Consider the following 27,802-nt stretch of genomic DNA (forward strand, 5'->3'; position numbering starts at 1 on the left):
TTGGTGTGTGTTTGACCGGGTTTCTTTGTCTGTTTTTTGCTTTATTTTAGATCCTCCTGGCAAACCTGAGGTTATTAATGTAACAAGGAATTCAGTGACTCTCATTTGGACTGAACCCAAATATGATGGTGGTCATAAGTTGACTGGATACATAGTGGAGAAGCGAGATCTTCCCTCTAAATCTTGGATGAAAGCCAACCATGTTAATGTCACAGATTGTGCCTTTACTGTTACTGACCTTGTTGAGGGTGGAAAATATGAATTCAGAATTAGAGCAAAGAATATAGCAGGTGCTATCAGTGCTCCATCAGAAAGTACAGGAACCATTATTTGCAAGGATGAATATGGTAGGTCTATTTCACTTTTTATGCACATAAACAATAGTAAATTAAGCATCCTTCCTTTTCTGATTAAAATGTTCTTTTCTCCTTTGCAGAGGCACCAACCATTGTCCTTGATCCCACAATAAAGGATGGGCTAACAGTTAAAGCAGGTGACACCATTGTTTTGAATGCCATTAGCATTCTCGGCAAGCCTCTTCCAAAGTCAAGTTGGTCCAGGGCAGGGAAAGACATCAGACCATCAGACATCGTTCAGATAACTTCAACCCCAACATCTTCCATGCTTGCCATCAAGTATGCCACTAGAAAAGATGCTGGTGAATACACCATCACTGCTACCAATGCTTTTGGCACAAAGGAGGAGCATGTGAAGGTGACAGTCCTCGATGTACCTGGTCCCCCAGGTCCGATCGAAGTCAGTAATGTTTCTGCTGAAAAAGCAACGCTTACATGGACACCTCCCTTAGAAGATGGCGGCTCACCAATTAAGTCTTATGTTCTTGAAAAGAGAGAAACCAGCCGACTTTTGTGGACAGTGTTTGCCGAAGATATTCAGACTTGCAGGCATGTGGCAACCAAACTTATCCAGGGAAATGAGTACCTCTTCCGGGTCTCAGCTGTAAACCAGTATGGCAAAGGGGAACCCGTACAGTCCGAACCTGTCAAGATGGTAGACAGATTTGGTACGTAGAGCATATAAAGCAACTGATATGTAAGCATTTGCAGCAGAATTTAGGAAATCATAGATTTCTCATAAATTTGCTTTCTTTTCAGGTCCACCTGGCCCCCCTGGAAAACCAGAGGTGTCCAATGTCACTAAAAACACTGCCACTGTCAGTTGGAAAAGACCAGTTGATGATGGTGGCAGTGAGATCACAGGGTATCATGTAGAAAGGAGAGAGAAGAAAGGCTTGCGATGGGTGAGAGCAACAAAGACTCCAGTTTCCGATCTCAGATACAAAGTAACAGGACTGCAAGAAGGAAACACCTACGAATTCCGTGTCAGTGCAGAGAACAAAGCAGGAATTGGTCCACCTAGTGATACTTCAAATCCTGTTCTAATGAAAGATGTAGCATGTTAGTATTTATCTTTTTCAATACAGCTCATTTGGGAGTGCCAGTATTTTATATAATTTATACAAAAGCCAAACCCTTAACACTTTTGTGCCTTTGTCTCCTTTTCAGATCCCCCAGGACCACCCTCAAATGCACGTGTCACTGATACCACCAAGAAATCTGCTTCTTTGGCATGGGGCAAGCCTCATTATGATGGTGGGCTTGAAATCACTGGCTATGTCGTAGAGCATCAAAAAGTAGGAGATGATGCCTGGATAAAGGATACGACAGGAACCACCCTCAGAATCACCGAGTTTGTCGTCCCTGATCTTCAGACTAAAGAAAAATACAATTTTAGAATCAGTGCCATCAATGATGCAGGTGTTGGGGAGCCAGCAGTGATTTCAAATGTTGAAATTGTAGAACGGGAGATGGCTCCTGATTTCGAACTAGACGCTGAGCTTCGAAGAACCCTTGTTGTGAGAGCAGGACTCAGTATTAGAATATTTGTGCCCATTAAAGGTCGTCCTGCTCCCGAAGTGACATGGACCAAAGATGATATCAACCTTAAAAACCGAGCTAACATTGAAAGCACAGAGTCGTTCACGCTCCTGATCATCCCAGAATGTAACAGATATGACACCGGTAAATTTGTGATGACCATTGAAAACCCCGCTGGGAAGAAAAGTGGTTTCGTTAACGTCAGAGTCTTGGATACACCAGGACCTGTCCTTAACCTGAGGCCTACTGACATCACAAAGGAGAGTGTCACCCTGCACTGGGACCTCCCACTGATAGATGGGGGCTCACATATAACAAACTACATCGTGGAGAAACGAGAAGCAACACGGAAATCCTACTCCACGGTCACCACTAAGTGCCATAAATGCACATACAAAGTTACTGACTTGTCTGAAGGACATGAATACTTCTTCAGAGTGATGGCAGAAAATGAGTACGGAATTGGTGAGCCGACAGAAACAACAGAGCCTGTAAAAGCCTCCGAAGTACCATCACCACCAGACAGTCTTAACATTATGGACACAACTAAGAGCACAGTCAGCCTGGCGTGGCCTAGACCCAAGCACGATGGTGGCAGTAAGATCACTGGCTATGTGATTGAAGCCCAAAGAAAAGGCTCTGACCAGTGGACCCACATCACAACCGTGAAGGGGTTAGAATGTGTTGTGAAGAATCTAACTGAAGGGGAAGAATATACCTTCCAAGTGATGGCAGTGAACAGTGCAGGGAGAAGTGCCCCTAGAGAAAGCCGACCCGTCGTTGTCAAGGAGCAGACAATGCTTCCAGAATTGGATCTCCATGGCATTTACCAAAAATTAGTCATTGCTAAAGCTGGTGACAACATCAAAGTTGAAATTCCAGTGCTAGGTCGACCAAAGCCCACAGTTACATGGAAGAAAGGAGACCAGGTTCTTAAACAGACCCAGAGAGTTAATTCTGAAAACACAGCAACTTCAACCATCTTAAATATCAATGAGTGTGTAAGAAGCGATAGTGGGCCCTACCCATTAACAGCAAAGAACATTGTGGGAGAGGTTGGTGATGTCATCACCATTCAAGTCCATGATATCCCAGGGCCACCTACTGGACCAATCAAATTTGATGAAGTTTCGTCTGATTTTGTCACCTTCTCTTGGGACCCACCTGAGAATGATGGAGGTGTACCCATAAGCAACTATGTAGTAGAAATGCGACAGACTGACAGTACCACATGGGTTGAGTTAGCAGCCACCGTTATACGCACCACCTACAAAGCCACTCACCTTACTACCGGAGTGGACTATCAATTCCGGGTAAAAGCTCAAAACAGATACGGAGTTGGACCAGGCATCACATCAGCATCTGTAGTTGCCAACTATCCATTTAAGGTTCCTGGGCCTCCTGGTACCCCTCAGGTCATGGCAGTTACCAAGGATTCAATAACAATCAGCTGGCATGAGCCTCTTTCTGATGGTGGAAGCCCCATTTTAGGATACCACATTGAAAGAAAAGAACGAAATAGTATTCTCTGGCAGACTGTGAGCAAAGCATTAGTACCAGGCAACATTTTCAAATCAAGTGGACTTGCAGATGGTATTGCTTATGAATTCCGAGTGATCGCAGAAAACATGGCTGGCAAAAGCAAGCCGAGCAAGCCATCTGAACCTATGTCAGCTTTGGATCCCATTGACCAACCTGGGAAACCGGTTCCTCTAAATATTACTAGACACACAGTGACCCTTAAATGGGCTAAGCCTGAATATACTGGAGGCTTTAAAATTACCAGTTATATAGTTGAAAAGAGAGATTTTCCTAATGGACGGTGGCTGAAAGCCAACTTCAGCAACATTTTGGAGAATGAATTTACAGTCAGCGGACTAACAGAAGATGCCGCATACGAATTCCGTGTGATTGCCAAAAATGCTGCTGGTGCTATTAGCCCACCATCTGAGCCATCAGATGCTATCACATGCAGGGACGACATTGAAGCACCAAGGATAATGGTGGACATCAAATTTAAGGACACAGTTATAATAAAAGCAGGTGAAGCATTCAAGCTGGAAGCTGATGTTTCAGGTCGCCCACCTCCAACGATGGAATGGACCAAAGATGGAAAGGAGCTTGAAAACACAGCAAAATTAGAAATTAAAATGGCAGATTTCTCTACTAATCTGGTAAACAAGGATTCACTAAGACGGGATGGCGGTGCCTATACCCTTACAGCAACCAATCCTGGTGGTTTTGCTAAACATATTTTCAATGTCAAAGTTCTTGACAGACCAGGCCCACCTGAAGGACCTTTAGCTGTATCTGAAGTGACATCAGAAAAATGTATATTGTCATGGTTGCCTCCACTGGACGATGGAGGTGCCAAAATTGACAATTATGTAGTTCAGAAACGTGAAACCAGCAGGCTGGCATGGACAAATGTAGCTTCAGAAGTCCAAGTAACAAGACTAAAGGTCACTAAACTTTTAAAAGGCAATGAATACATATTCCGTGTGATGGCTGTAAATAAATATGGAGTTGGAGAGCCACTGGAATCAGAGCCTGTGCTTGCACTAGATCCTTATGGACCACCTGATCCACCCCAAAATCCTGAAGTTACAACTATTACTAAAGATTCCATGGTTGTCTGCTGGGGACATCCTGACTCTGATGGCGGCAGCGAAATCATCAATTATATTGTGGAACGGCGTGATAAAGCTGGCCAACGCTGGGTGAAATGCAACAAAAAGACTCTCACTGATTTAAGATATAAAGTGTCTGGACTGACAGAAGGACATGAATATGAGTTCCGGATTATGGCTGAGAACGCTGCTGGAATCAGCGCACCGAGTGCTACCAGTCCATTTTATAAAGCCTGTGATGCTGTGTTTAAACCTGGCCCGCCAGGTAACCCACGTGTTCTAGATACAAGCAGATCATCCATTTCAATTGCTTGGAACAAACCTATCTATGATGGTGGTTCTGAAATCACTGGGTATATGGTTGAGATCGCCCTGCCAGAAGAAGATGAATGGCGTATTGTCACTCCACCAGCCGGGCTCAAGGCAACCTCTTACACTATCACCAACCTCACAGAGAACCAGGAATATAAAATCCACATCTATGCCATGAATTCTGAAGGCATTGGGGAACCTGCACTTGTTCCTGGCACTCCAAAGGCTGAAGACAGGATGCTGCCTCCAGAGATTGAACTGGACGCTGAACTGCGCAAAGTTGTTACCATAAGAGCTTGTTGTACCCTGAGACTTTTTGTTCCAATCAAAGGAAGGCCAGTACCTGAGGTGAAGTGGACCCGGGAACACGGAGAATCTTTAGATAAAGCTAGCATTGAGTCCACAAGCTCTTATACCCTGCTTACCGTTGGAAACGTAAACAGATTCGACAGTGGCAAATACATACTAACTATAGAAAACAGCTCAGGCAGCAAGTCTGCATTTGTCAGTGTCAGAGTACTGGATACACCAGGCCCTCCACAGGATCTGAAGGTAAAGGAGGTCACTAAGACATCTGTCACACTGACATGGGAGCCTCCTCTTCTTGACGGAGGTTCAAAAATAAGTAACTACATTGTTGAAAAGCGGGAATCAACAAGGAAAGCATATTCAACTGTTGCAACAAATTGCCACAAGACTTCCTGGAAGGTAGACCAGCTTCAAGAAGGCTGTAGTTACTACTTCAGGGTTCTCGCTGAAAATGAATATGGCATCGGGCTCCCTGCTGAAACCGCAGAATCTGTGAAAGCATCAGAACGACCTCTTCCTCCAGGAAAAATAACTTTGGTGGATGTCACAAGAAATAGCGTGTCACTCTCTTGGGAGAAACCTGAGCATGATGGAGGCAGCCGAATTCTAGGCTACATTGTAGAGATGCAGAGCAAAGGCAGTGACAAATGGACCACATGTGCCACAGTCAAAGTCACCGAAGCCACTATTACTGGATTAATTCAGGGTGAAGAATACTCTTTCCGTGTTTCCGCTCAGAATGAGAAGGGCATCAGTGACCCGAGACAACTGAGTGTGCCAGTAGTTGCCAAGGATCTTGTCATTCCACCAGCCTTCAAACTCCTGTTCAATACTTTCACTGTACTGGCAGGTGAAGATCTGAAAGTCGATGTTCCATTCATTGGACGCCCTACGCCAACTACAACCTGGCATAAAGATGATGTACCACTGAAGCAGACAACCAGAGTAAATGCTGAGAGCACAGAAAATAACTCACTACTGACGATAAAGGAAGCCTGCCGAGAAGATGTTGGACATTACGTAGTAAAACTGACTAACTCAGCTGGTGAAGCTACTGAAACCCTTAATGTTATTGTCCTTGACAAACCAGGGCCTCCAACGGGACCAGTTAAAATGGATGAAGTGACAGCTGACAGTATCACTTTCTCCTGGGGCCCACCTAAGTATGATGGTGGAAGCTCTATCAATAATTACATCGTAGAAAAACGGGACACTTCCACAACCACCTGGCAAATTCTGTCAGCTACTGTTGCAAGGACAACAATAAAAGCTTGCAGGTTAAAGACTGGATGTGAATATCAGTTTAGGATTGCAGCTGAAAACAGATATGGAAAGAGTACCTACCTCAATTCAGAGCCTACTGTAGCCCAGTATCCATTCAAAGTTCCTGGTCCTCCTGGCACACCGTTTGTAACGCTCTCCTCCAAGGACTGTATGGAAGTACAATGGAACGAGCCAGTCAGTGATGGAGGTAGCAAAGTCATTGGCTATCATCTAGAACGCAAGGAGAGAAATAGCATCCTCTGGGTTAAGTTGAATAAGACACCCATTCCTCAAACCAAGTTTAAAACAACTGGCCTCGACGAAGGCATTGAATATGAATTTAGAGTCTCCGCACAGAACATTGTGGGCATCGGCAAGCCAAGTAAAGTGTCAGAAAGCTACGTAGCCCGTGATCCATGTGACCCACCAGGAAGGCCAGAGCCAATCATTGTCACAAGGAATTCTGTGACTCTTCAGTGGAAGAAACCCACATATGATGGTGGAAGCAAGGTCACTGGTTATATTGTTGAGAAGAAAGAACTGCCCGAGGGCCGCTGGATGAAAGCCAGTTTTACAAATGTCATTGATACTCAGTTTGAAGTAACTGGCCTAGCTGAAGATCACAGATATGAGTTCCGGGTTATAGCTCGAAATGCTGCAGGAGTGTTTAGCGAGCCTTCAGAAAGCACAGGAGCAATAACAGCAAGAGATGAGGTAGAACCACCACGAATTCGTATGGATCCAAAATACAAAGACACAATTGTGGTTCACGCTGGTGAGTTATTCAACATTGACGCAGATATTTATGGCAAACCAGTACCAACCACTCAGTGGATAAAAGGTGATCAGGAGCTTTCAAATACAGCTCGATTAGAAATAAAGAGCACTGATTTTGCCACCAGTCTCAATGTAAAGGATGCAATACGTGTTGACAGTGGAAATTACATACTGAAAGCCAAAAATGTTGCAGGAGAGGTATCAGTCACTGTAAATGTCAAAGTTCTTGACAGACCAGGGCCACCTGAAGGACCTATTGTTATATCAGGAGTTACAGCAGAAAAATGCACACTCGCTTGGAAACCCCCACTACAAGATGGTGGGAGTGATATCATAAATTATATTGTGGAAAAGAGAGAAACCAGCCGCTTGGTTTGGACTGTGGTTGATGCCAACGTGCAAACTCTCAGCTGCAAGCTTACTAAGCTTCTTGAAGGCAATGAATATATCTTCCGTATAATGGCTGTCAACAGATATGGTGTTGGCGAACCTCTTGAATCTGAGCCAGTAATTGCCAAGAATCCATTTGTAGTGCCAGATGCACCAAAAGCTCCAGAAATCACAGCGGTGGCCAAGGACTCAATGGTTGTTGTATGGGAAAGGCCAGCATCTGATGGTGGCAGTGAAATTCTTGGATATGTTCTTGAAAAACGGGATAAAGAGGGCATCAGATGGACAAGATGCCATAAACGTCTGATTGGCGAACTGCGCTTGAGAGTAACTGGACTCTTAGAAAATCACAATTATGAATTCAGAGTCTCAGCTGAGAATGCTGCTGGACTCAGTGAGCCAAGCCCACCTTCTGCTTACCAAAAGGCTTGTGATCCTATTTATAAACCAGGACCTCCAAACAATCCCAAAGTCATTGATACTACCAGATCTTCCGTCTTCCTTTCTTGGGGCAAACCAATATACGATGGTGGCTGTGAAATCCAAGGATACATTGTTGAAAAATGTGACGTGAGTGTTGGTGAATGGACAATGTGCACTCCACCGACTGGAATCAATAAAACAAATATAGAAGTCGAGAAGCTGTTGGAAAAGCATGAGTACAACTTCCGTATCTGTGCTGTTAACAAAGCTGGAGTTGGAGAACATGCGGACGTCCCTGGACCTATTATAGTTGAAGAAAAATTGGAAGCACCAGACATTGATCTTGACCTAGAACTGAGGAAAATTATAAATATAAGGGCAGGCGGCTCCTTAAGGTTATTTGTTCCTATTAGAGGTCGTCCTACACCAGAAGTTAAATGGGGAAAGGCGGATGGTGAAATCCGAGACGCAGCTATAATCGACAGCACTAGCAGCTTCACCTCTCTTGTTCTTGACAATGTCAACCGATATGATAGTGGAAAATATACTCTCACGTTAGATAACAGCAGTGGGACAAAGACTGCCTTTGTTACTGTGAGAGTCCTGGACACACCAAGTCCACCTGTTAATCTGAAAGTCACAGAAATCACCAAAGACTCAGTATCAATTACATGGGAACCTCCTTTGTTGGATGGGGGATCCAAAATTAAAAATTACATTGTTGAGAAACGTGAAGCCACAAGGAAATCATACGCTGCAGTTGTCACAAATTGCCACAAGAGTTCTTGGAAAATCGATCAACTCCAAGAAGGTTGCAGTTACTACTTTAGAGTCACAGCTGAGAACGAGTATGGTATTGGCCTTCCCGCCCATACTGATGATCCAATTAAGGTTGCAGAAGTCCCACAACCTCCAGGAAAAATAACCGTGGATGATGTCACCAGAAACAGCGTCTCTTTGAGCTGGACAAAGCCTGAACATGATGGCGGCAGTAAAATCATTCAGTATATTGTGGAAATGCAAGCTAAACACCATGAGAAATGGTCAGAGTGTGCTCGAGTCAAGTCCCTTGAAGCCGTAATTACCAACCTAACTCAGGGAGAAGAATACCTTTTTAGAGTTGTGGCTGTAAATGAAAAGGGAAGAAGTGATCCTAGGTCTCTTGCAGTTCCAATAGTTGCCAAAGATCTGGTCATTGAGCCAGATGTAAGACCTGCATTTAACAATTACAGTGTACAGGTTGGCCAAGATTTGAAAATAGAAGTGCCAATTTCTGGACGTCCTAAGCCAACCATTACCTGGACTAAAGACGGTCTTCCACTGAAGCAGACTACAAGAATCAATGTTACTGATTCACTTGACCTCACCATACTCAGTATTAAAGAAACTCATAAGGATGACAGTGGACATTATGGAATCACAGTTGCTAATGTTGTTGGTCAGAAGACAGTATCCATCGAAATTATAACCCTAGATAAGCCTGATCCTCCAAAAGGACCTGTTAAATTTGATGAAGTCAGTGCTGAAAGTATTACCTTATCTTGGGAACCTCCACTGTATACAGGGGGCTGCCAGATCACTAACTACATAGTTCAGAAAAGAGATACAACCACCACAGTATGGGATGTTGTTTCTGCTACTGTTGCCAGAACTACACTCAAAGTGACCAAACTGAAGACTGGTACAGAATACCAATTCAGAATATTCGCTGAAAACAGATATGGACAAAGCTTTGCCTTGGAATCTCAGCCAATTGTAGCTCAATATCCCTACAAAGAACCAGGCCCTCCAGGCACACCATTTGCCACAGCCATTTCCAAAGACTCCATGGTTATACAGTGGCATGAACCAATCAATAACGGAGGAAGCCCAATCATAGGTTACCACCTTGAGAGAAAGGAAAGAAATAGTATTTTGTGGACAAAGGTCAACAAAACTATTATTCATGACACCCAGTTTAAAGCACTCAATCTTGAAGAAGGCATTGGATATGAATTCAGAGTTTATGCTGAAAATATTGTTGGTATAGGCAAAGCAAGCAAGAATTCTGAATGCTATGTAGCCAGAGATCCCTGTGACCCGCCGGGAACCCCAGAAGCAATAATAGTTAAAAGACATGAAATCACTTTACAATGGACCAAACCAGCATATGATGGTGGAAGTATGATTACGGGTTACATTGTAGAGAAACGTGATTTGCCTGAGGGTCGTTGGATGAAAGCCAGCTTCACAAACGTCATTGAAACTCAATTTACTGTGTCAGGTCTTACTGAAGATCAAAGATATGAATTCAGAGTCATTGCAAAGAATGCAGCTGGTGTAATAAGCAAACCCTCTGACAGTACTGGACCGATAACTGCCAAGGATGAGGTCGAACTCCCAAGAATTTCAATGGATCCAAAATTCAGAGACACAATTGTGGTAAATGCTGGAGAAACATTCAGGCTTGAAGCTGATGTCCACGGAAAGCCGCTACCTACCATTGAGTGGTTAAGAGGAGATAAGGAAATTGAAGAATCTGCTAGATGTGAAATAAAGAACACAGATTTCAAGGCTTTACTTATTGTAAAGGATGCCATTAGAATCGATGGCGGACAGTATATTTTAAGAGCTTCCAATGTTGCAGGTTCTAAGTCATTCCCAGTGAATGTAAAAGTGTTAGATAGACCAGGACCTCCAGAAGGGCCAGTCCAGGTTACTGGAGTCACCGCTGAAAAATGCACATTAACATGGTCTCCACCACTTCAAGATGGTGGCAGCAACATTTCGCACTATGTTGTTGAAAAGAGAGAAACAAGTCGGCTTGCCTGGACTGTTGTTGCTTCAGAGGTTGTAACCAATTCTCTGAAAGTTACCAAACTCTTAGAAGGGAATGAATATATTTTCCGTATAATGGCTGTCAACAAATACGGTGTTGGAGAGCCTTTGGAATCTGCACCAGTAATCATGAAAAATCCATTTGTGCTTCCTGGACCACCAAAAAGCCTGGAAGTCACAAACATTGCCAAGGACTCCATGACCGTCTGTTGGAGCCGTCCAGATAGTGATGGTGGAAGTGAGATTATTGGCTACATTGTAGAAAAAAGAGACAAAAGTGGCATTAGGTGGATAAAATGTAATAAACGCCGCATTACAGATTTGCGTCTAAGAGTAACAGGATTAACAGAAGACCATGAGTATGAATTCAGAGTCTCTGCAGAAAATGCTGCTGGAGTTGGAGAACCAAGTCCAGCTACAGTTTATTATAAGGCTTGCGATCCTGTGTTCAAACCTGGCCCCCCCATCAATGCACACATTGTAGACACCACTAAAAATTCAATTACACTTGCCTGGGGTAAACCCATCTACGATGGTGGCAGTGAGATCCTGGGATATGTAGTAGAAATCTGTAAAGCAGATGAAGAAGAATGGCAAATAGTTACTCCACAGACTGGCCTGAGAGCCACTCGATTTGAAATTTCAAAACTCACTGAACACCAGGAGTATAAAATACGAGTCTGTGCCCTCAATAAAGTTGGTTTAGGTGAGGCTACATCAGTTCCTGGTACTGTGAAACCAGAAGATAAACTCGAAGCACCTGAACTTGACCTTGACTCTGAATTAAGGAAAGGAATTGTTGTAAGAGCTGGTGGATCTGTCAGAATTCACATTCCATTCAAAGGTTGCCCAACACCTGAGATCACTTGGTCTCGAGAGGAAGGTGAATTCACAGATAAGGTCCAAACTGAAAAAGCAGCGAACTATACCCAACTATCAATAGATAACTGTGATAGAAGCGATGCTGGAAAATATACTCTCAAGCTGGAAAACAGCAGTGGATCTAAATCTGCCTTTGTAACTGTGAAAGTTCTCGACACCCCAGGACCAATACAGAATTTGGCAGTCAAAGAAGTGAGAAAAGATTTTGTCCTTCTGATATGGGAACCACCCATCATCGATGGGGGTGCAAAGGTCAAGAACTATGTTATTGACAAACGTGAGTCAACCAGAAAAGCATATGCTAATGTGAGTAATAAATGCAGCAAAACAAGCATTAAAGTTGAGAATCTTACAGAAGGAGCCATGTACTACTTTAGAGTAATGGCTGAAAATGAATTTGGAGTTGGTGTTCCAGTGGAAACCGCTGATGCTGTGAAAGCAGCTGAACCTCCTTCCCCACCAGGAAAGGTCACACTCACTGACGTGTCCCAGACTAGTGCATCGCTGATGTGGGAGAAACCTGAACATGATGGTGGTAGCAGAATCCTGGGGTATGTTGTTGAAATGCAGCCCAAAGGAACAGAAAAATGGAGTGTTGTGGCTGAATCCAAAGTCTGCACTGCAGTTGTTACTGGTTTGAGTTCTGGACAAGAATATCAGTTCCGTGTCAAGGCTTACAACGAGAAAGGAAAAAGCGATCCAAGAGTGCTTGGTGTTCCTGTCATAGCCAAGGACTTGACTATACAGCCTAGTTTTAAGTTACCATTTAACACATATAGTGTCCAAGCTGGAGAAGGTCTTAAAATCGAAATTCCTGTCATTGGCCGACCGAGACCTGAAATTTCATGGGTCAAAGATGGCGAGCCTCTTAAACAGACAACAAGAGTAAATGTTGAGCAAACAGCTACATCAACTATTTTGCACATTATAGAAAGTAACAAAGACGACTTTGGAAAATACACCATAACAGCAACAAATAGTGCAGGTACAGCAATTGAAAATCTCAGCATTATCATTTTGGAAAAGCCTGGACCTCCAGTTGGACCAGTTCGGTTTGATGAAGTTAGTGCAGACTTTGTGGTCATATCTTGGGAACCTCCAGCCTATACTGGTGGCTGCCAAATAAGCAACTACATTGTAGAGAAGCGAGATACAACTACCACCACTTGGCACATGGTATCAGCAACAGTTGCAAGAACAACAATTAAAGTAACCAAACTGAAAACAGGCACTGAGTACCAGTTTAGAATTTTTGCAGAAAACAGGTATGGAAAAAGTGCCCCCTTGGATTCTAAACCAGTTATTGTACAATATCCATTTAAAGAACCCGGACCACCTGGCACTCCTTTTGTGACATCAGTCTCGAAAGATCAAATGCTTGTGCAGTGGCACGAGCCAGTTAATGATGGAGGCAGCAAAGTTACTGGCTACCATCTTGAACAGAAAGAAAAGAACAGCATTTTATGGGTCAAATTAAATAAGACTCCCATTCAAGACACCAAATTCAAAACAACTGGGCTTGATGAAGGCCTTGAGTATGAGTTCAAAGTTTCTGCTGAAAATATTGTTGGCATCGGCAAGCCGAGCAAAGTGTCGGAATGCTTTGTTGCTCGTGATCCGTGTGACCCACCAGGTCGCCCTGAAGCCATTGTTATTACAAGAAACAGTGTCACACTGAAATGGAAGAAACCTGCCTATGACGGTGGCAGCAAAATAACAGGTTATACTGTAGAAAAGAAAGATCTACCTGACGGCCGTTGGATGAAAGCCAGCTTTACTAATGTATTAGAAACTGAATATACAGTGAGTGGACTTGTAGAAGACCAAAGATATGAATTCAGAGTAATTGCAAGAAACGCAGCTGGCAACTTTAGTGAACCGTCTGAAAGCACTGGCGCCATTACTGCAAGAGATGAAATCGATGCACCAAATGCCTCACTGGATCCCAGATATAAAGATGTCATCGTTGTTCACGCAGGAGAGACTTTTGTCCTTGAAGCTGATATCCGTGGCAAACCTATACCTGACATTGTTTGGTCAAAAGATGGAAAAGAGCTTGAAGAAACAGCTGCCAGGATGGAAATTAAGTCTACTATTCAGAAAACAACTCTTCTTGTCAAAGACTGTATACGTAGTGACGGAGGACAATATATCCTGCAACTCAGCAACGTGGGTGGAACAAAGTCTATACCAATCACTGTAAAGGTACTTGACAGGCCAGGGCCTCCTGAAGGGCCTCTGAAAGTTTCTGGAGTGACTGCTGAAAAATGTTACCTGGCATGGAACCCACCTTTACAAGATGGTGGTGCTAATATCTCACATTACATCATTGAAAAGAGAGAGACAAGCAGACTCTCCTGGACCCAGGTTTCAACTGAGGTACAGGCCCTTAACTACAAAGTCACTAAACTTCTTCCTGGTAATGAGTACATCTTCCGTGTCATGGCTGTGAATAAATATGGAATTGGAGAGCCTCTGGAATCTGAGCCTGTTGTAGCCCGTAATCCTTATAAACCACCAGGTCCTCCTTCCCCACCTGAAGCCTCAGCAATCACCAAAGAGTCTGTGGTCGTAACGTGGGCACGCCCAGTGGATGATGGAGGTGCTGAAATCGAGGGCTACGTTCTTGAAAAACGAGATAAGGCAGGCATCAGGTGGACCAAGTGCAACAAGAAAACACTCACAGATCTTCGATTCAGGGTAACTGGCCTTACTGAAGGGCATTCCTATGAATTCCGAGTTGCTGCTGAAAATGCAGCTGGTGTGGGTGAACCTAGTGAGCCATCTGTTTTCTATCGTGCATGTGATGCTCTGTATCCACCAGGACCACCAAGTAATCTAAAAGTGGCAGACACTTCCAGATCGTCTGTCTCCCTGGTGTGGAATAAGCCAATTTATGATGGCGGCGCTCCTGTTAAGGGCTATGTTGTTGAAGTCAAAGAAGCCGCTGCTGCCGAGTGGACAACGTGCAGTCCACCAACAGGATTACAAGGAAAGCAGTTCACCGTGACCAAGCTTAAAGAAAATACTGAATATAACTTCCGTATTTGTGCCATCAATTCTGAAGGCGTAGGTGAACCTGCAACTATACCTGGTTCAGTTGTTGCTAAAGAGAGGCAAGAGCCACCAGAAATAGAACTGGATGCTGATCTCCGAAAAGTGGTCATTCTGCGTGCGAGTGCTACTTTACGCTTATTTGTCACTATCAAAGGTCGACCGGAACCTGAAGTTAAATGGGAAAAGGCAGAAGGCATTCTCACTGACCGGGCCCAGATTGAGGTGACCAGCTCATATACAATGTTGGTAATTGATAACGTTACCAGATTTGACAGTGGTCGGTATAATCTGACACTAGAAAATAACAGTGGCTCTAAAACTGCTTTTGTTAACGTCAGAGTTCTCGACTCACCAAGTGCCCCTGTGAATTTGACCGTAAGAGAAGTGAAGAAAGATTCAGTGACACTGGCTTGGGAACCACCGCTTATTGATGGCGGAGCTAAGATTACGAACTACATCGTCGAAAAACGAGAAACTACAAGAAAAGTGTATGCTACTGTTACAAACAATTGCACGAAGAACACTTTTAAGATTGAAAACCTGCAAGAAGGATGTTCTTACTACTTCCAAGTCTTGGCTTCCAATGAATATGGGATTGGTTTGCCAGCTCAAACAACTGAACCTGTTAAAGTTTCTGAAACACCCCTCCCACCTGGAAGAGTAACTCTTGTTGATGTGACCCGTAACACAGCTACAATTAAGTGGGAGAAACCAGAAAGTGATGGTGGCAGCAAAATTACCGGTTATGTAGTTGAAATGCAGACCAAAGGGAGTGAAAAATGGAGCATGTGCACACAAGTTAAGACTCTAGAGGCAACTATATCTGGCCTAACTGCTGGAGAGGAGTATATCTTCAGGGTAGCTGCACTTAATGAAAAAGGAAAAAGTGATCCAAGACAACTTGGAGTGCCAGTAATTGCAAGAGATATTGAAATAAAGCCTTCAGTTGAGCTTCCTTTCAATACTTTCAATGTAAAGGCTACAGACCAACTGAAGATTGATGTTCCATTTAAAGGAAGACCTCAAGCTACTGTAAGCTGGAAAAAAGATGGTCAGACTCTTAAAGAGACAACTAGAGTAAATGTTTCTTCTTCAAAGACTGTAACATCACTAACAATTAAGGAAGCTTCAAGGGAAGATGTTGGAACTTATGAATTATGTGTTTCAAACAGTGCTGGATCCATAACAGTTCCTATTACTATAATTGTGCTTGACAAACCAGGACCTCCCGGACCTATACATATTGATGAGGTTAGTTGTGACAATATAACCATTTCCTGGAATCCTCCAGAATATGATGGCGGCTGCCAGATTAGCAATTACATCGTTGAAAAGAGAGAAACCTCTTCTACAACATGGCACGTAGTTTCACAGGCAGTTGCAAGAACATCCATTAAAATAGTTCGTCTAGTAACAGGAAGTGAGTATCAGTTCCGTGTTTGTGCAGAAAACCGCTACGGAAAGAGCTCCTACAGTGCATCTTCAGCTGTAGTTGCAGAGTATCCATTCAGCCCCCCAGGTCCTCCTGGTACTCCTAAAGTTGTGCATGCCACAAAATCCACCATGTTGGTAACCTGGCAAGTGCCAGTTAATGATGGAGGAAGTCAAGTACTTGGCTATCACCTTGAGTATAAAGAAAGAAGCAGCGTTCTTTGGTCAAAAGTAAATAAGAGCCTCATCACTGCTACTCAAAGGAAAGTCTCCGGCCTTGATGAAGGACTGATGTATGAGTATCGTGTATATGCTGAGACTATTGCTGGAATTGGTAAATGCAGTAAGTCTTGTGAACCAGTCCCTGCAAGAGACCCTTGTGACCCTCCTGGACAACCTGAAGTCACAAATATCACAAGGAAATCAGTGTCACTTAAATGGTCTAAGCCACATTATGATGGTGGAGCTAAGATAACCGGATACATTGTTGAACGTAGAGAACTACCAGATGGCCGGTGGCTGAAGTGCAACTTTACTAATGTACAAGAAACATACTTTGAAGTAACCGAACTTACTGAAGACCAGCGTTATGAATTCCGGGTTTTCGCAAGGAATGCTGCTGACTCAACTAGTGAGCCATCTGAATCCACTGGACCTATCACAGTTAAAGACGATGTTGAGGCTCCAAGAATTATGATGGATGTCAAGTTCCGAGATGTCATTGTTGTCAAAGCTGGAGAGGTCCTTAAGATAAATGCAGACATTGCAGGGCGACCTCTGCCAGTAATTTCCTGGGCCAAGGATGGTGTAGAAATTGAAGAGAGAGCAAGAACAGAAATTGTCTCAACAGACTACAATACTTTGCTAACAGTGAAAGACTGTGTCCGACGAGACTCTGGGCAGTATGTGCTAACACTGAAGAATGTTGCTGGCACTCGGTCTTTTGCAGTTAATTGCAAGGTACTTGATAAGCCTGGCCCACCAGCAGGACCACTTGAAATAACTGGCCTCACTGCTGAGAAATGCTCTGTTTCTTGGGGACCACCCCAAGAAGATGGTGGCGCAGCTATCGACTATTACATTGTAGAAAAACGCGAGACAAGTCGCCTTGCTTGGACAATATGTGAAGGAGAGTTAAGGACAACATCCTGTAAAGTGACCAAGTTGCTCAAGGGCAATGAATACATCTTTAGAGTAACCGGTGTTAATAAATATGGTGTTGGCGAGCCCCTGGAGAGTATGGCTGTAAAGGCACTAGATCCATTTACGGTTCCAAGTCCACCCACATCTTTGGAAATTACATCTGTGACCAAAGAGTTCATGACACTTTGCTGGGCAAGACCAGAGAGTGATGGAGGCAGTGAAATCTCTGGATACATAATTGAAAGGCGAGAGAAAAACAGCCTACGATGGGTGCGTGTAAACAAAAAACCGGTTTATGATCTGAGAGTGAAATCAACAGGACTTCGGGAAGGATGTGAATATGAGTATCGGGTATATGCAGAAAATGCTGCAGGCCTGAGCCTTCCAAGTGAAACCTCTCCCTTAATTCAGGCAGAAGATCCCGTGTTCTTACCATCTCCTCCATCCAAACCCAGTATCATGGACTCAGGCAAGACCAATATAACTATTGGCTGGGTTAAGCCCTTATTTGATGGTGGGTCCCCAGTAACTGGATACACTGTAGAATTTAAAAAATCTGATGAAACTGACTGGAAAACTGCCATTCAGAACTTAAGGGGCACAGAATACACAATAAGTGGACTAACCACAGGAGCCGAATACATTTTCAGAATAAGATCTATCAATAAGGTCGGTGCTAGTGATCCCAGTGATAGCTCCGATCCCCAGATAGCAAAGGAAAGAGAAGAAGAACCTGTATTTGATCTTGACAGTGAAATGAAGAAGACCTTGATCGTCAAGGCCGGTGCCTCCTTTACCATGACTGTGCCTTTCCGAGGAAGACCAGTACCCAGTGTCTCCTGGAGCAAACCAGACACTGACCTCCGCACTAGAGCTTATATTGATTCCACAGACTCTCATACATCACTGACTATTGAAAATGCCAATAGAAATGATTCTGGAAAATACACATTAACAATTCAGAATATTTTGAATGCTGCTTCACTGACCTTAGTTGTCAAAGTTTTAGATTCTCCTGGTCCTCCAGCCAATATTAATGTACATGATGTCACCAGGGAGTCTGCAGTGTTATCCTGGGATGTTCCTGAAAATGATGGTGGAGCACTAGTGAAGAATTACTACATAGAAAAACGGGAGGCCAGTAAGAAAGCATGGGTCTCAGTGACCAGCAACTGTAACCGCCTCTCCTACAAAATTACCAACTTACAAGAAGGGGAGATTTACTACTTCAGAGTCTCCGGAGAAAATGAGTTTGGTGTTGGTGTACCAGCTGAAACGAAGGAAGGAGTAAAAATAACAGGTATGTTTTAAGAACAAAGAAAACCTACATATCCATATTCATTTTCCTAGACTAGTGTGAATCATTTTAATTACTGTTTAATCTTAAATGCTTTTGGTTCACACCTCGAACAATTCATACTATAGCACAAAATGAAATCTTACTACTAGAGAAAGTTCTTCATTGATTAAAAAAAAGAAATTTACATAGCTGGAGTTGGATAATGTATTCTGAATTTAAGTATAATTGAATTTGACTGCATATATATATATATATATATATATATAAACATATATAGTGTGTGTGCAGAAATTGTATGATAGTGTTTCTTACAAGATTGTTCATCTCATTCCTCGTTTTTACACCCATGATAAATTTGGGATAAATTTAATCATTTTATTTGGTCATTTGACACTTACTTGGTTTGAATGCTATGACATAAAATGACAAAGCCTGGGAAAGTTTTGCTTGGCTCAGAAGCCAAACTGATCATATAAAAAGTAAGAAAGACTCAAATAAAAGTAACTCTGTGGCCTTCATTTAAAAATCTTTCTTTTCACAATGCAGGAAGAACACATGTGGGGAAAAAATGTTGTAATAACTTCTCTTTCTTCTGATGTTTTACTTTCTTAGAAAAACCAAGCCCACCCGAAAAACTTGGAGTAACAAGTGTATCCAAAGATAGTGTTTCCCTGGCCTGGTTGAAGCCAGAACATGATGGTGGAAGCAGAATTGTACATTATGTCATTGAAGCACTAGAAAAAGGACAGAAAAATTGGGTGAGATGTGCAGTGGTAAAGTCAACCCATCATGTCATTTCTGGTCTGAGGGAGAATTCTGAATACTTTTTCCGGGTGTTTGCTGAAAATCAAGCTGGTCTGAGTGACCCAAGAGAGCTTCTGCTTCCTGTCCTTGTAAAGGAGAAGCTAGGTATGTCTAATTTTATGCAGAAGCAAAATTCGAAATTACTTGCATTGACTTAAGTTAATTTGCAATAAAACGTTTTTCACCTTCACCTTCCATACTCTTATTTTTCAGAACCACCTGAAATTGACATGAAGAACTTCCCAAGTCATACCGTCTATGTTAGATCTGGTTCAAACCTTAAAGTTGATATTCCAATTTCTGGAAAACCACTGCCCAAAGTGACCTTATCAAGAGATGGCGTCCCGCTGAAAGCAACCATGAGATTTAACACTGAAATTACTGCTGAGAACCTGACCATCAATCTCAAAGAAAGCATTGCTGCTGATGCTGGAAGATATGAGATCACTGCTGCCAACTCCAGTGGAACAACCAAAGCTTTCATTAACATCATCATACTGGACAGGCCTGGTCCCGCAACTGGCCCTGTTGTGATTAGTGATGTAACTGAACAGAGCGTGACTCTCAAATGGGAGCCACCTAAGTATGATGGTGGAAGTCAGGTTACCAATTACATTGTACTCAAGAGAGAGACAAGTACTGCAGTATGGACTGAAGTGTCTGCGACAGTTGCAAGAACCATGATTAAGGTCATGAAGCTGACCACAGGAGAAGAATACCAATTCCGCATCAAGGCAGAAAACCGCTTTGGCATCAGTGATCACATAGATTCGGCTTGTGTGGTTGTCAAACTACCATACAGTAAGTTGTCAAACTTTTCAAAGATCCCAGGTTTCCATATACATAAATGTTTTAAATGTCTGTATTAACCTGTGGGATTTCTCTCTTTTGTAGCAACACCTGGACCGCCATCTACACCATGGGTCACTAAAGTCACTCGAGAAAGTATCACCGTGGGCTGGCATGAACCAGTGTCCAATGGAGGCAGTGCAGTTATAGGCTATCACCTGGAAATGAAAGACAGAAACACTATCTTATGGCAGAGAGCCAACAAAATGGTCATCCGCACCACTCACTTCACAGTCACAACCATCAGTGCTGGACTCGTCTATGAATTCAGGGTGTATGCAGAAAATGCTGCTGGTATTGGAAAACCCAGCCATCCTTCAGAACCAGTCCTAGCCATTGATGCCTGCGGTATGTATTTGTCATTAGAAGGACAGTTCTCACTACTTAAAAATGCAAACCTTCTTTCTGCAAAGCAAAATAATGTTGAAATAAGTGCCACTAATCCGCTTCCTGTCATTACCACAGAACCCCCAAGAAATGTCCGTATCACTGATGTTTCAAAGAACTCTGTCAACCTTTCATGGCAACAACCAGCTTATGATGGAGGAAGCAAGATTACAGGCTACATTGTTGAGAGACGAGACCTTCCAGATGGCAGATGGGCCAAGGCCAGCTTCACCAACGTTACCGAGACTCAACTCACTGTCTCTGGCTTGACTCAGAATTCCCAGTATGAATTCCGTGTCTTTGCTAGAAATGCTATCGGTTCCATCAGCAATCCGTCTGAGGTTGCAGGCCCCATTACATGCATCGATTCTTATGGTAAGCATTTTTAGCAGTTTGAATCCCGACAGCAATTTAACTCAGTATTTTGTCTTACTTTTGTGGTCCTAATCTGTGGGTAACTTTTACTACGTACGTTGTTAGATTTTTAGAAGAAATTATGAATTAGCTGTGAGTCGTAGGAAAATTCCATAACCCCTCCAGGCCTCTTGACGTAACTGTAAAACATGAGATTTGGACTACAGGATACCTAAAGGGCTTTCTGACTTCAACCTTTTATGATGCTTTGATTACATGAGTCGGTGTTTTCACTCTTCTATTTAAAATTTTCAGCATCAACAATTAAGACCATGGTTGAATGCCCAGAGAATATTCCTCTGAAATAAGTGAAAGACTAAACAGAGGCATTAATGATGATAATATTAGCAGCAGCTAACATTTACTGGGTACTTTCCATGAATTCTCTCCCCTAGTTCTAACAGCCTTAAGATAAGCCCATTTTACAGAAGAGAAACTGAGGTTTAGAGCACTTATATAACTTCCCCAACATCAAGCAGCTCATTAACAATAGGGTGGGTATTCAAACAGACAGACTCCAGAATTCTCTCTACATGGCTGTCAGTCCAAAATACACATACTTGACCATTCTGGAAAATAAGTGGCACATTCAACTCAACAGTGCTTTGAAAATTAAAATTTCATCAGAGTTAGGTACCCTGCGACACTTTTTCTAAAAGTCCCCATTTTCAAGGATGGTATCTGGGCAAAAGTATCCACTCCCATCCTCATGCTGAGAATCCCAGGGCTTCTCTTTATGAACCAGGCTTTGTAGACACTGAGTCGGTATTTGTGAGACTGTGAAGCAAGCCAAATTAATTCTGTTTCTCAAAAATTTTAAGCAGCCTGGCAGAAAATCAGTCCAGGGAAGTTTACAGCTCTGTGAGTAGATAATTCAGAATTCAAGGGTCTGATGTGAAATGCCCCCACTTGGATACCAGCGAACTGGGAAGGGAAAATAAAAAGAATCAGAGGTAGTCAGAGGAAGGAGAACTAGAATAAAAGAAAACATATAATTCAGCTTCTGCAGTGATGCTCTCACTGCCATATCCCATTGCATCACTGGAATAAAACACCTGATAGATGTTAAAATACATTTCAAAGGCATTTAAGTCCCTGTGCAATTAGTGCAGTGTCACTGGGGTACAGAGCTTACTCACAGTCTTTCTTCCCCATCTGTGATAAAAGAGTGGCTTGTAAAATTAAATGTAAAATGTAAATAGTATTAGAACTACTTCGTGTGTATTATTTAATAAAGGCCAATGAGCTTACTTTGAAGTTGCTGCAATTATTCATTTCATCCTTGTGATTTTCTAAATATTTCTCACCTGTTTTTCTTGAAGGTGGACCCGTAATTGATTTGCCTCTAGAATATACAGAAGTTGTCAAATACAGAGCAGGTACATCTGTGAAGCTCAGAGCTGGCATTTCTGGCAAACCTGAGCCTACCATTGAGTGGTACAAAGATGATAAAGAGTTACAAACCAGTGCACTGGTGTGTGTCGAAAATACCACTGACCTTGCAGCTATACTCATCAAAGATGCAACTCGCCTTAACAGTGGAAGCTATGAATTAAAACTAAGGAATGCCATAGGCTCAGCCTCAGCCACCATCAGAGTGCAGATCCTTGGTAGGTGGTGAATACGGGCCCACATCATATTTTGTTTGCCTAAAACTTAATAATTTTAAATTAGAAGCATTTTAAAATTTACTAATATACCATTTTGTTTTTTCATTCACAGACAAACCAGGACCTCCAGGTGGACCAATTGAATTTAAGACCGTCACTGCTACAAAGATAACTCTTCTCTGGCAGCCTCCAGCGGATGATGGCGGTGCAAAAGTCACTCACTACATCGTGGAAAAGCGTGAGACAAGCCGGGTCGTGTGGTCTATGGTGTCTGAAAATTTGGAAGAGTACATCCTTACGACCACCAAAATTATCAAAGGAAATGAATACATCTTCCGGGTTCGCGCTGTGAACAAATACGGAATTGGTGATGCACTGGAATCTCACCCAGTGGTAGCAAAGAATGCATTTGGTGAGACATGATTTCATTAGAAAACTAAAATCAAATACTTGAAAATTTAAAAATAAATATAAACTGGGAGTTCCCTGGTGGTCCAGTGGTTAGGACTTGGCACTTTCACTGCCGAGGCACGGATTCGATCCCCGGTTGGGGAACTAAGATCCCTCAAGCCATGCAACGCGGCCAATAAATACATACATACATACATACATACTATTCTGCTAGCTTATGAATATGTTTTCAGAGCTTGATTGACTTTTATTTTCTTGTTCATCATATTGCTTCTCATTATCATCCTTTTCACCAGGTAGAAAGTATAATAAATGAAACTAATATTCTTAGATAGGATTTGAAGATTAAAAGGTAGAATTTATCAGTAATGTTGATCCTTTGAACTCATTTTCCTCTTCCTTTCTAAACAGTCACACCTGGGCCTCCGAGCGTGCCAGAGGTGACAAAGATAACCAAGAATTCGATGACTGTTGTCTGGAACAGGCCAGTTGCAGATGGTGGTAGTGACATAAGCGGCTATTTCCTTGAGAAACGAGACAAGAAGAGTCTGGGATGGTTTAAAGTCCTAAAGGAGACTATCCGTGACACCAGACAGAAAGTGACAGGACTCATGGAACACAGTGACTATCAATATCGAGTTTGTGCTGTAAATGCTGCTGGACAGGGTCCATTTTCTGAACCATCTGACTTCTACAAAGCTGCTGATCCTATTGGTAAGTGTGGTGTCTTCACCTATGTCTTCTTTCATGTCACCAAACTGTACACGATTACGTAATTACGGTACTGTGATTGGCCATGCCAGATCCTCCAGGCCCACCGGCTAAGATAAGAATTGAAGATTCAACTAAATCATCCATCACTCTTGGCTGGAGTAAACCGGTCTACGATGGGGGCAGTGCTGTTACTGGATATGTTGTTGGCATGAGACAAGGAGAGGAAGAGGAATGGACTGTTGTCTCTACAAAAGGAGAGGTCAGAACTACAGAGTATGTGGTATCTAACCTGAAACCTGGAGTCAATTACTACTTCCAGGTATCCGCTGTAAACTGTGCCGGACAAGGGGAACCTATAGAAATGACTGAACCCGTACAGGCCAAAGATATACTTGGTACGTACCTACTGGTATGATTGTGTTTTTATTTTTTTAATAGAGGAAATCACTCATTTCCTTGCTTTAAAATTCATTGTATATGCCCATTTTATGTCTACAGAGGAACCAGAGATCGACCTAGATGTGGCTTTCAGGACCTCCATTATAGCTAAAGCCGGTGAAGACGTACAAGTGTTGATTCCCTTCAAAGGCAGACCTCCACCTACTGTCACATGGAGAAAAGACGAGAAGAATCTTGGCAGTGATGCCAGATACAGCATTCAAAACACTGATTCATCTTCATTACTCACTATTCCTCAAGTCACTCGCAATGATACGGGCAAATACATTCTCACAATAGAAAATGGCGTTGGTCAGCCAACGTCTTCAACTGTGAGCGTTAAAGTGCTTGATACACCAGCTGCCTGCCAGAAACTACAGATTAAACATGTTTCTCGAGGCACAGTCACACTGCTCTGGGAGTCTCCTCTCATTGACGGAGGATCTCCCATAATTAACTACATCATTGAGAAGAAAGATGCCACCAAGAGAACATGGTCTTCAGTGTCACACAAGTGTTCTAGCACATCCTTTAAGGTAACAGATTTGTCAGAGAAAACTCCATTCTTCTTCAGAGTTCTTGCAGAAAATGAAATTGGAATCGGGGAACCCTGTGAAACTACACAGCCAGTGAAGGCTGCCGAAGTACCAGCTCCTATACGCGATCTCTCAGTGAAAGACTCAACAAAAACATCTGTTACCCTGAGCTGGACCAAGCCTGACTTTGATGGTGGTAGTGTCATCACAGATTATACTGTGGAAAGGAAAGGTGAAGGCGAACAAACATGGTCACATGCTGGCGTAAGTAAGACATGTGAAATTGAGGTTAGCCAACTCAAGGAACATTCAGTCCTGGAATTCAGAGTGTCTGCCAGAAATGAGAAAGGACTGAGTGATGGCGTCACTATTGGGCCAATTACAGTGAAAGAACTTGTAATTCCGCCGCAAGTTGACCTGTCAGAAATCCCTGGGGCACAAGTCACTGTGAGAATTGGGCATAATGTGCACCTCGAGTTACCTTATAAAGGAAAACCCAAACCATCTATCAGTTGGCTGAAAGACAGTCTGCCGTTGAAAGAAAGCGAACGTGTTCGTTTGAGTAAAACTGAAAACAAACTTACTTTGAGTATTAAGAATGCAAAGAAGGAGGATGGAGGGAAATACACCATTATTCTAGATAACGCAGTCTGTCGAAACTCATTTCCCATTACAATCATCACACTCGGCCCACCATCAAAGCCCAAAGGGCCCATTCGATTTGATGAAATCAAGGCTGACAGTGTCATCATATCATGGGATGTGCCCGATGATGATGGAGGAGGAGAAATTACCTGTTACAGCATTGAGAAGCGAGAAGCTTCACAAACTAATTGGAAGATGGTGTGTTCCAGTGTTGCCCGGACAACTTTCAAAGTTCCTAATCTAGTCAAAGATGCTGAATACCAGTTTAGAGTTAGGGCAGAAAACAGATATGGAGTCAGCCAGCCACTTGACTCAAACATCATTGTGGCAAAACACCAGTTCAGGATTCCTGGCCCCCCAGGAAAGCCAGTTACATACAATGTGACTTCTGATGGCATGTCCCTAACTTGGGATGCTCCAGTTTATGATGGCGGTTCAGAAGTTACTGGATACCATGTTGAAAAGAAAGAAAGAAATAGCATCCTGTGGCAAAGAATTAACATATCACCAATATCTGCAAGAGAACATAGAGCTACTGGACTAATGGAAGGCCTGGATTACCAGTTCCGTGTATACGCTGAAAATTCTGCCGGCCTAAGCTCACCTAGTGACCCAAGCAAATTTACCTTAGCTGTTTCCCCAGTAGGTAAGTGACTGAGGATTATTCAAATATATTTAATTCCGCAACTGAATGTGTTAGTGACAACTCAAACACTGCTTTTCTTCCACGTATCACCTTCTCACATATTTCCTAGTCACTAGAGAGCTGGTCAGGTAAAGCAAGGGGGATGATTTTAAATCAGTCTAAAAGAGCAATTTAAAATTCTTTTTTTAAAGCCTCTGATACAAAAAAAATTGCAATTAATGGCTAAAATGAGTTTGGGGGATTTATTTATTTTCCTTCCACTGAAGATTAAGAGTTGATTACAGAAATAACGATGCCTTTAACTTGCATCTAATTTATAGACCCACCTGGCACTCCTGACTACATTGATGTCACCCGGGAAACCATCACTCTGAAATGGAACCCACCACTGCGTGATGGAGGCAGTAAGATTGTCGCCTACAACATCGAGAAACGGCAAGGGAGCGATCGCTGGACCAGATGCAACTTTAGTGATGTCAGCGAATGCCAGTACACGGCAACAGGACTTAGTCCTGGGGATCGATATGAGTTCAGAATACTTGCAAGAAACGCTGTTGGAACCATAAGCCCGCCCTCACAGTCTTCTGGCGTTATTATGACAAGGGACGAAAATGGTAAGCATTTACAACCAATTTCCAATGTAACTAAGAGCATTCACATTTTTAAAAATATATATATATATATTTGGGGGGGGGGGGCTGGTCTATAAAAATGGGAAGAGAAACAACGTTTCATACAGATTACCAAAGGTTGTTAGGTGGATGAATTCGATTTTCTACCTTTCAGATGAAGAGAAGAAAAAAATGTAATTAGCATCAATTCTTTTTACCACGTCTATTATTTCATTTCCATATAAATAGCATGCAAGTGGGAATGAGTTTTTAGCTTTGTGATTTCAGTCATTTATAATAAATGAAGAAAAAAAGGTCCCAAGAATAACTGTCCCTCTCGACTGAAGTTACTAAAACACAACACAGGTCCAACAGCACAATTATCACCTTGCCTGAGTGCAGCTGATGGCCCCGCACAGGAACTTGTTTGAATATGCAGCAGTATTAGGAAGTAAATGATCCGTAAATGTTTCTCTTTTTACAAATGGAAATGCAAGCTTAATAACATGACAGATATAACAAAGGCGATAACCTAATAATATGCAAATGTTTAACCCCATAGTCTAAATTCTCAACTATCAATCCTTTCAAAATAGCCTTTGGTATAAGCATTACCCTTTCAGCCTTTATGATATGGTGCTAATGAAAAACATGCTTATTTAAGTCTTTATTAAGCCAAACTAATGCATATTGTCTCTTTCTTTTATAGTTGCACCAATTGTAGAGTTTGGCCCTGAGTACTTTGATGGTGTCACTATTAAGTCTGGAGAGAGCCTTAGAATTAAAGCTTTGGTGCAAGGACGGCCAGTACCTCGAGTAACGTGGTTCAAAGATGGAGAAGAAATTGAGAAGAGGATGAATATGGAAATAACCGATGTCCTTGGATCCACCAGCCTCTTTGTTAGAGATGCTACTCGGGACCATCGTGGTGTATACACAGTGGAAGCCAAAAATGCATCTGGCTCCACAAAAGCAGAAATTACAGTGAAAGTACAAGGTACTCATAAAATAGCTTCTTAATCTTACAATGTACAGGACTTGGATTAAAGACATGCCTGATTGCATTTTAATGGATAAGGAGAAAGAAACTAACTCTGGAACCTTT

At 42.6% G+C, this 27,802-nt stretch overlaps 1 protein-coding gene across 1 annotated transcript in view; it reads left to right on the forward strand.

Annotated features, from left to right (window-relative positions):
* TTN (titin) overlaps window positions 1–27,802 on the forward strand; it is a 281,892-nt gene that overhangs the window by 230,616 nt on the left and 23,474 nt on the right. Inside the window, 15 exon segments of the mRNA XM_033859976.2 lie at window positions 51–347; window positions 437–1,024; window positions 1,116–1,418; window positions 1,527–18,632; window positions 19,245–19,541; window positions 19,650–20,237; window positions 20,331–20,633; window positions 20,751–21,047; window positions 22,409–22,696; window positions 22,809–23,108; window positions 23,519–23,821; window positions 23,911–24,216; window positions 24,320–26,086; window positions 26,407–26,700; window positions 27,407–27,694. Of these exon segments, the coding sequence (XP_033715867.1) occupies window positions 51–347; window positions 437–1,024; window positions 1,116–1,418; window positions 1,527–18,632; window positions 19,245–19,541; window positions 19,650–20,237; window positions 20,331–20,633; window positions 20,751–21,047; window positions 22,409–22,696; window positions 22,809–23,108; window positions 23,519–23,821; window positions 23,911–24,216; window positions 24,320–26,086; window positions 26,407–26,700; window positions 27,407–27,694 (23,325 nt within the window).

This window comes from Tursiops truncatus, chromosome 7 (assembly GCF_011762595.2).
Source record: "Tursiops truncatus isolate mTurTru1 chromosome 7, mTurTru1.mat.Y, whole genome shotgun sequence".
Lineage (NCBI taxonomy): Eukaryota > Metazoa > Chordata > Mammalia > Artiodactyla > Delphinidae > Tursiops > Tursiops truncatus.